Source organism: Diadema antillarum, unplaced genomic scaffold (genome assembly GCF_040938485.1).
Source record: "Diadema antillarum isolate AM-2024a unplaced genomic scaffold, OU_Dant_1.0 scf00000003, whole genome shotgun sequence".
NCBI lineage: Eukaryota > Metazoa > Echinodermata > Echinoidea > Diadematoida > Diadematidae > Diadema > Diadema antillarum.
The window spans coordinates 2197478-2207929 of NW_027270892.1; the positions used below are offsets into that span (position 1 = coordinate 2197478).

At 35.9% G+C, this 10452-nt stretch overlaps 1 protein-coding gene across 1 annotated transcript; it reads right to left on the minus strand.

Annotated features, from left to right (window-relative positions):
- Positions 1-1403: 1403 nt before the first annotated feature.
- Positions 1404-10172, minus strand: LOC139739353 (uncharacterized). The gene is made up of 4 exons (XM_071650007.1): positions 10070-10172; positions 3848-3973; positions 2564-2752; positions 1404-1941 (listed from the first exon to the last, which is right to left on the minus strand). The coding sequence occupies exons 1-4, from the start codon at positions 10074-10076 to the stop codon at positions 1718-1720; spliced, it is 546 nt and encodes a 181-aa protein (XP_071506108.1). The 5' UTR covers positions 10077-10172; the 3' UTR covers positions 1404-1717.
- Between the last annotated feature and the right edge of the window lie 280 nt (positions 10173-10452).

Genomic DNA, 10452 nt, shown 5'->3' on the forward strand with positions numbered 1-10452 from the left:
AAGACACCAGGAAGTACACCAAAGAAAAATAAATTTTTATTTAGTCATGACCATTCAAAAAATAAGTCTGTTTATCAATGTAAAACGACAATGACTTTCTGCTGAAATGTAAACTTGGGTAATTTATTCGTCCTTTAATAATATTAGACAAATATTAAAGAAAGAAGAAAATGTATTACAACAAAACACACACACACATACACACACACACGCACACACACAAACCTTGAGACACACATCATCGTCAACACTATGTGTATCGAAAATAAAAATATTTTCAAGTATACATACAGGTAAAAAGGTACTATCGAAATGGTTTTGTAAGGAAATGCATAACAGCTAGAAGTGATTCTATTTGCTAGGCGTATTTGATAACACTCAATCATGGAAACCATTTTCCTGACTCAAAGCGAATGAAAAACAACATGTTAATTGGCCGTAGAAAGTAAGACGTACAGACATATTCAATTTCGAGTGTTTGAAAGTTTGAATCATGATATACCGTATTCATATCCCAACAAGTTATCTTATTAAAACCAAGATCCCATTTCATAAAAAAAATGTTATCAGTGAGAACTGCCACATTTCTGTGACAAATTTGCTCTCACCCAATCAGATGCAGGGATTTCAGTAGCTTATCATAACAACCATCGCCACTGGTCATTACACACTTATAACATGTTTTAAGAAACGGGGCCTATAATATAGATGTCTGTGTACTATAATGTATACTGTAGCTATTCCATTACCAGCACTGCTCTTTCAGAAGAATTTGTCATTTTAACCACACCAGGGGCCTCTTTCATAAAGATTGACCGTAAGATTGACCTTACGATTGATGCGATTCAAAGAAGTTACGTTCAAACTGCTATGAAATCTGTGCTTTGAATCAAGCGGAAGTATCTTTATGAAACAGACTTACGATCAGTATTGAGCTTACCCTCGATTAGCCGGGTTGTCTCAATAAATCAAGCGTAAGATCAATCATAAATCTTAATGAAACAGCTAGGCCCCAGATCAACATAATGACCTCCCATCAGTCCTTCCGTCTCTCTCTCTCTCTCTCTCTCTCTCTCTCCATTTTTTCTCTCTATATAATTAGGCCTTTAGTAACATACATCAAATAAATCTTTCCCGATGCTTGAATTCTTATTTTATACTGCAGGCCTATATATGTCTCTGTTTCCTCCATTGATGTGTGCCTGTGGATGCATGTATGTGTGTCTGTGTACTTCCATGTCCTCACATTATATATAATATATATATATATATATATATATATATATATATATATATACATATATATATATATATTGTGATGGTGGGGCATGGCGGTGGTTCAAATTGATTTAGAGAGTCGCCCACATCTCCAAGTTTGTCTTTATGACAATGTGGGCCTCTTTTTTCCCAATAACACGATTTCGTTCAAACAATCAAGCATAAGTACACATTATTTTGCTGTATTTTCTTGTAGCATTTTCATGAGTATCTTCATGTATTCTGCGTAACATTGACTTTCGTAACTATTGTATTTCATAGAATTTATGTGATACTGGAAATGAAATTTTGATTTGAATCGAATTGAAGGTCAACTGTATAATCATGTGAAACGTCTTGTCCAAGGGATTTCCTCAGAGACAAACAGTGAATTACAACGTCACTGCTTGGGAAAAAAGGAGAAAACAAAGCAGAAATCTTCAGGAAACGGGAACAAATCTTAGAAGAGTGTTGCTATCAACGAGCAGGTGAGGAGAAGGATGCTGAGGTTGAACACATGACCAGAACCGTCGGCTTGAGTTTTTATTGGCTTGTTATCACTGCCATGCGAATCACAGTCGGGGTTGACGTCGATTGCAAGGTCCCCACGATACGGAACACCGTCGTCGCCATATTCGCCGATCACGGATGCGCACTTGTGTACTAAGGGTCTCCCGTGTTCAGCTGTATCGTCCGCAGTGAAATGACAAAGGAAACGAAAATAACAGTATCAAGCATACGACACTATATCCCCCGACCAGTTAACGATTTGTTACAAGCTGATACCATAAAGTAAGACGGCATGAGCCTCTACCCCCCCCCCCCCATCTAAAAAAATGTTGTTGTTTTTTTACTCAAACTCGGACCTTGGAGTTGACACTCGGTGGATACTTTTTTTTTTTTTATAAATGACATTATTAATTTTAGCATAAAAGACCCACTGCTCCGTTGGAATCAGATATACATTGGTTATATTATGGTTGTCTATCGGTGGTCATCCCACGAGACCGACACTAGGTAAACACAGCCCACGAGTTCAGTAGATACAAAACGGGGCTTAATACGTCGGTCTATAGTGTCGAACTCATTGGCTGTATGACTCGCGAGCTGTATGACTTGTGGTTGTCGATCTCGTCGACGTTCGTATACCCGTCCATGGCATCCGAAGATAACTCCACCGTTATGGATATTTCATTTTAAATACATGAATGTGAGTATTAACCCGTTCCTTATGGGAACGTGGTAGCCTGCATGCATATCAAGTCTATGGGTATTTCAGAATTCAGTATGGAACGGGTTAACTCACCCTTTCCAGAGATGAAATACGTAGATCCAACTTGCACGTCTACTTGCCCACAGACATGAGTGGATTTGGCCAAAGTCAGATCAGAGCCCCGTTTAACTTGGGGCAGTGAGCGCGATGAATTCTTGAAAACCTCTGAAACGGTCCCATTGATCCGATTTTGGTCCTGGCTGAGAATTTCGACTTTGATTGCTGTTGACACAATGAATGCATTGCGTGGATTAGAAAGATATTGACAATTATTTTGATAGATTGCATATAGACATTGACTATTCGAAAGATTGCCGTGAAAATTGAATGAACATCCTGCCATCTACTTGAGGCGGCATTCGCTATACGTAGTTGAAAATTGGTCCTTATAGTTATCTGCTCAAAACCTATGAAAAGCGATACTCTGATGGGCGTCAAAATATCATCACAATTTGTCATGATTTGCTTTGAAGTGCAATTTTGCACTATGATTAATATTTGACTTCGATAAATAGTGTTAAATCAAACAACTAAGGGAAGAGATTCAACATAAGAGGACCTTAAATATGAAAAGTAAAATTTGAAAGTTCAGATTAAAAAAAATCATACCTTTCCCATTATAATATGTCTGACGATGCCATTTTATAGGCCAAGGCTAACAGGGAGTGAAATAACACCCTAACTGCAACTCTAACTGTCTACTATAGTTTTTACCAATACTCTGCGTTTTCTTTTAAAAGTCCTCGAAGTGATGTGCCTCCTACTTTATTGCAACATCTACTTAAATTACTTGACAAAGTATGCATTGTTTCTATTCATGCGTTCATACAATAATTTTGTATCAAACTTTGTGATTTGCATTTGTTATTACAAGTAATGTGGTTTATTTAATGTATACTTTGTATTTGTATTACCTTTGATGCATGGACATAAAGCACAACTTGAATTGAAAAAAAAACCCTATTGTGATCACTATACATACTGCTACAATTAACACTGTTTCTAGTGCTTCTACCACCACCACTTTCACTGAATATAAACTTTTGTTCATAATGACAATGATCGAAATTATAATCTTACTACAGCAGCTAGTACAATAATATCTCTCTTAACGTAATATTTATTGTCTCTCATTTAGGCCTACTTCATTAATTGTAGCGATCACACGGTAGGGCGTATTTAGGCACAATGTATAGTCTCAAATGCGATTTCTTATAAACCTCTGCATGCCTGTGGCAACGTGTTTGTTGTTGTACAAATTCTCTGGGATTCCAAAATCTTGTATGATAGTACAGTCAATGTTTGGGTTAAATTTACCGAAATCTGCCATGCAGATCTTCGACTCATCAGCGACGGCCGGGCAAAAACAAGCCTGCGTCTCACCGGGGAAGACTGCCGCTAGCACGATGATTACACACGTGCAGTGAAGCAAGGTTCGTAGGGCTGAAAGGTGGATTTGATTAAAGAGGAATCGAAGTTATGGGGGAAAATGTTTCGTTCGGAGAGGGTTATACAGTGATGTCATATCATATTCTTGTTGAACAGAATAAAGTAAGTCAAACGACATAAAGTAGACGTTCCAAGTGAACTCGCACATAAAGTATAATGATGATTACTAAAATTAATGAGATTTACAAAATGTTAAAATATCCCTTGCTTTATACGAAATAGTGATCACTGTTGGCACCACAGTACAATCATGAAGATCAGATTAGACAAGGAAATAATTTCTCCACAATTCTTGTACAAGAAACAGATGATCGGAAGTCATGCTGCTTCGATAATTTAGCATTTACCACGTCTCCTTGTGTTTTCCTAATGATTTGATGTGTAGAGTATCAGGTTCTTTTTTTTTCCAAAGTTCAAAGTTCAAATTTATTTTCATTTCCATCAAATTAACATCGTTCACCTGTTGTGTGTGTTCCTTGTTCTTCTCTCTCATCGTTATTGACCCTTCTAGCCCAATTCATTCTGCATTCTTTTACTCCCAGTTCCCTTCCTTCGCAACGATCCTCTATCTACTCAAGTCTTTACGCAACCCATGCACACTGCTATGTGCATCGATTATTTCCCGCGCCTTCTCACATTCCGTCTGCCGTGTCTGCTGGCTATTCTCCCATTGCATAATAACATGGCATTCCTTCATTACAGCGCTACTGTTTATGCAGGTTCATATCTTAGACAATTTCATCTTTCGTTATGGCTGATCTCTCGAATGCACCCTTTCATTCCGTGCCAAATGACGATTTTTTTGAATTGCATAGGCTCACAACATCCGAATCTGACTCAGTTGATGAGGCATAACACAAGCAACTCCTTATGACAACTTCGTTGCCGATAATCTTAATTCAGCAGTAAATGAACTGCCTTATGATTTTAGTAATGATTTAAATCTGAACACGTCATGTAATTACATAACAGTTAATCAATTCAAAGATATGTATTTTAATTTCTCTAAAGACACGTTTTCTCTGTTGCATTTTAACATAAGAAGTCTGAATAAACATTTTGATGAGTTAAATTTTTTTATTAGAATCCGATGCTAGCCAATCACTCTCTATCATTGGACTTAGCGAAACCTGGTTGACTTCCACTACGGAAGATTCCTTTGCAATCGACGGATACAATATGTATGTCAGTAATAGATCGGACAGAAGTGGAGGCGGTGTTGCATTTTATGTATCAAGTATTTTCAAATGTATTGTTCACAACGACATTTGTAGAATGGACAACGCTGTTGAATCTCTTTTTGTAGAAATTTCTATCCCAGGATGTAGGAATGTGTTATTGGGTATAATATACAGGGGTGGTATTCTGAGGTCGTAATTAAGTCTGTAATTAACTTCGTGATTAAGTCGTGAAGTTAATAGGCCCTTAATCATGGCCAAAATCGGTATTCTGAGGACGTAATTAAGTTAAGTCCCCTGTAATTATCTTAGGTCCCTCCCATCTAATTGTTATTCCATCCAATCAGACGCGTTGTTAGAAGCCAAAATGATGATTACACGTGCAAATATGCCCTCAATGCGCGCTCCTGCACGCCCCCTGTAATTACAACCCAAGAGCTCCGTGCGCACACTCTGGTGTTTGATTACAACCCCTCACCTACGCACGCGAAGATCTCAACCTCTTTGCTCACATAAATGACAAAATTCCTCGAAGATCGGCTATATTTCTTTTTTTCTCTGAATTCTACGGATACCATAATAACAAGATTCAACCGCTCCTCGGTTACCGAAGACGGTAAGCATCGTTGTGGCAGAGGAAACACGATGTAATGCGTGATATCGGAGTAGTTAATGACGCTCTTTGGTATCATTAAGTTTTCCATTAACTTTCATACTTAATTACACCCTCAGAATACCGATTCGTAATTAACTCTGTGATTAAGTCCTCTAAGAGGTGCACGCGCATTCAGACCTCCTAATTCGAATACGTTAGATTTTGTGACCTTTCAGACCTGGTAAAAAACCCAGTTTTTAGAAATAAGGATTGCTTTCTACTTGGTGATTATAATATTGATTTGCTGAAATCTGGAAATGATTATATCCCAAGCGAGTTTCTTGAGACATTTTTGTCTTCATCCTTTTTGCCACTCATTACTAAACCGACTCGCGTCATGGATCACTCTGCTACTTTAATTGACAATCTGTTTTGCAATATCTTACCTCTTCCCGATTCTTTTATAATTCTCTCAGATGTCAGATGTGACCGACCATTTCCCAATCATGACTCATTTTACTTTGAAAAATTTGGCTAATGATGCTAACCCTTCAGCTCCTTTATGCAAACGTAGAGTCTCATGTGAAAAGTTAGCCAGTTTTGATGCCGCTCTTGATAATGCTGATTGGTCACGAGTTTATGAAAATGATGAAGTTAATCTGTCTTTTGATAATTTTATGGAAATATTTAATTCTCTTTTGGATGATATTATTCCAAAGCAAAAAAGTATAATGGATTATAAAAAGACACCTAGGTTACCGTGGATTTCAAAATCAATTCTTCGTTCAATTAATAGAAAAAATCGATTGTATTATAAATATAAAATGGAAAAAACTGAACGATCAAAGAACAAATATACATTATATAAAAACACATTAATTAGGATTTTACGTTTGGAAAAGAAAAGGTATTATTCTCAGCAGTTGTTGAAATTTAAGTTTGATATTAAAAATACCTGGAAAGTTTTAAAGCAGGCAATGAATATTCCGAACAAAAAAGCAGAAATAGATGAAATAAAGTGGGATGATGAAATAATTGATGACCCTGTTGATATTGCAAATGTTTTTAATTCTTATTTTTCAAAAATAGGTGAAACGCTTGCTCATGGTATTCCGGCTACAGAACAGAATTTTACTGAATTCTTAGGCCAGTGTAACCCCAACTCTATTTTTTTAACTCCAACAAATAGATATGAGATTATCGATATTGTATCCTCTTTAAAAAAAAACAAACGTAGCTCCGGTTATGATGATATAGATAATTGTATCCTTAAGGGTGTTATATCATCAGTCGCAGATCCCTTGGCTCACATTTTTAATCTGTCAATTTCTAATGGTATGTTTCCTGATAAACTGAAATTGGCTAAAGTAATTCCAATATTTAAAAAAGGCAATAATCTGGATGTCAGTAATTATCGTCCAATCTCTTTATTATGTTCATTATCGAAAGTTTTAGAAAAAATAATATACACCAGAATTACCAAATTTTTAAATGTGCACAAAATATTCACAAATTCCCAGTTTGGTTTCCGAGAAAAACATAGTACCATCCATGCAGTTCTTCATTTTATTGATAAAGTCGTTAATGCAACTGACAATCATTCTCATTTAATTAGTATATTCTTGGACTTCTCCAAGGCCTTCGATACAATTAATCACAACATTTTACTCCACAAGTTATCGCACTACGGAATACGTGGGAAGGCCTTGGAGTGGTTCAAGACTTATTTAGCTGACAGAAAACAGTTTGTTTCAATTAAAGATAATAATTCAGTTATAAGAGATGTAAAGTGTGGTGTTCCACAGGGAAGTCTTTTAGGGCCGCTGCTATTCATAATATATATCAATGATTTTTCCTCTGTTTCAGAGGTACTTTCCTTTATACACTATGCTGATGACACCAGTGTTTTTCTTGCCCATAACGATATCGTTGTTCTTGTTCAACAAGCTAATACAGAATTGAAAAAAGTGACCAACTGGGTCAGAGCTAACAAGTTGTCATTGAATGTTCAAAAAACAAAATATATGCTTTTCAGCAATACTGTTGATTCTTTGAATTCAGAAATAGTTCTGGATGATTGTAATTTAGAAAGTGTGTCATATTTCAAATTTCTTGGTTTTTTGTAGATAATAAACTTTCTTGGAAAATACATATTGATCATATTTGCAAAATCATCTCTCGAAATATAGGTGTTATGAACAGACTAAAATTTTATATTCCTGAAAAGACATTACTTGTGTTATACTCCTCTTTGATACTCCTTTACCTTCATTATGGAAGTTTAGCTTGGGGCAATACACATCAGACGCTGCTGAATAGAGTGTTATTATTGCAAAAAAAAAAAAGCCCTCCGTATCATTTCCATTTCTCCCACTCGTTCACATACAAATGTATTGTTTAACTGTAATAAGCTACTAAAAATGAACGAATTATTTTTATACAACTTAGGCCAATTTATGTATATGTATGATAACAGTTTACTGCCACCTATCTTTGGTTCTATGTTCAAAAAAAAAATCGATCATTCCATAATTACCCCACCCGACGCTCTAACGAGTTTCATTTACCACTTCTTCGAACGATTCTAGCAAAGAATACACTTATTTACACTGGACCTAATTATTGGAATTCCCTGAACCACGATATAAATTCTGCTCCCTCTATATACTCCTTCAAAAGGAGATTGAAGTTTTTTCTTTTGCAATCCTATAATGACGACCCCCTGAATCAGATTAGTTCATAGGCTTATTTTGTTTCCCGTCCGCAAAATCTTTATTGCCGTTTTTTCATTATTGTTACTTTTGCCTTAGCTTTGATTATGATAAGATCTTCTTTAACTTATACCTCGCAGTTGAAGGGTTTGTTGTATATTCTTATTTTCTTCTTCTTCTCTTTCTTCCTCTAACCTCCGAGGATCGTTGTCTCTGTTGCTTACTCCTGTCTATTTTGTTACCTCTTCGTCGCGCTGTAGTCTTGTTTCCTGTCGTGTCGTCAAGTCAGTTTTCTTCCCTATAAGTAGTCTTGTTGCTGTCCCAGTCTTGTCTCATGCTCATTATTTCGTTTGTTATTGTTTTGTGTGTAACTGTTTGTCCGTCTGTCTCTTAGTGGGCTGCTAAACTTTTTATGCCAAACTTTTCGTGCTGCTTTGTTGCTATATTTAGTCAAATTTTGCATCGAGTTTTTAATACAAGAGGGGCCCACACTCTACAAGCATTGTCTTTTTAGTAGGTCCCTCCGTTTTTTCACACAGTGCATATTGACAATTCTTTCATTTTCGTTACTTCTGCAACAATTGCAATGTATTGATACTATTAGTTTTTCTCATTATTGTTGGTTTCTTTGTACGAATTTACATACATTGTTTCTGTCACTCAAGAAAGTGAGATTTATGTCTGTATGATTTTATTGTGGAAAAACGAATAAATTCTTGAACTTGAACTTGAACTTGAACAGAGAAAATAATATACAGTAATATATAAGTAGAACATAAATGTAATAATCGCATAAATGTAAATTAACAGAATACATGTGATAATGAGTAACAAAATGAAGAAAACATAATTGTATTTCTTTTAAATATATACATTATGCATAGTGCAAATCAAAATAAAAGGATGGGAATGGAAACAGAGGGTCCAACTAAAAAAGCATAAGCTTGTGCGATATGGGACCCTCAGAAAATATTATTGAGAATCATGTGGTCATCGTTCAAATTATCCTGCTCATATCATTTGCAAAACAATTAAGACTAATTATCCAAATATACAGGACTTTGGATCAAGCAAAAAAAAAAAATGCAAACAAATTAACAAACAACCAATTTCAATACCCATCAATTTAAGCATTTTTGGACACATTTTCATCATTACCAACAGAGAGCTTTGTTCAATTTCTGAAATATCTTGGATTTATCTGAATATAATTGGTGATTTGAAGTGTACTTCCTTTTGTCTTGCCCCATTATACTTTGCACCATTTTGTACCGTCTTGTACACCTGAGTTAAGAAAGAGTATGTTGCCCTGGGACGCATATAATCATTAGATTGCAGCTGAGCACTGAAGGAATATTTCTGCGTCGTAGCATTACAGTTCCTGCATGCGATGCAATACAAACGTGGATGATTAATAACATTCTTACACAGAAAATGATGACAATTTAAAGAAAATGGCACCACTGTAAATTGCTCATTCACCCTCTATCTCTCTGCATGGCTCTCTAATTCTCTATCAGACACGAAAAAAAAAAGAAGAGATAGAGTCAACAATTCTCTCTCGAACATTTTAACGCCTTAGAAAATGAGAACTGATCATACATACTTTTCATGGTGTATTCTAAAGTGAGGAGCGCTGAATGAGTTGTTCTTCTTGAAGCTTCTGCCTCGCAGTAATGATTAGGTGTGCTCTATGAAATCGAAATAAGCTTTACGAAGAAAAGGCCTTCCTTGAGCTCCTTTATGTGTGGTTTGTTGATGAACTTTGAACACTGCAGACAATATTATCATAACAGCAATTCATGAGTAATATAGTGTATGATAAAGATTGTAATCTTAATGCGCATGCGCATAAAGTTCAAAGTCCGAAGGAAACTTGTGATAAAGTGGTCGGCAATGTTGTAAACGAACGTTCAACTTGAAGAGTTCCTTCTATTGTTCTATGCGGTTTCTATCTGAATTGCCCTTCTAGCAAACACACAAACAGAA

Coding starts and splice junctions, on each gene's coding strand:
- LOC139739353 (XM_071650007.1), bottom strand. Junction 2,753..3,847: donor GATCTGCATGGCAGATTTCG/GTAAATTTAACC, acceptor TTGTGTCAACAG/CAATCAAAGTCGAAATTCTC. Junction 1,942..2,563: donor GTATTTCATCTCTGGAAAGG/GTGAGTTAACCC, acceptor CGGACGATACAG/CTGAACACGGGAGACCCTTA.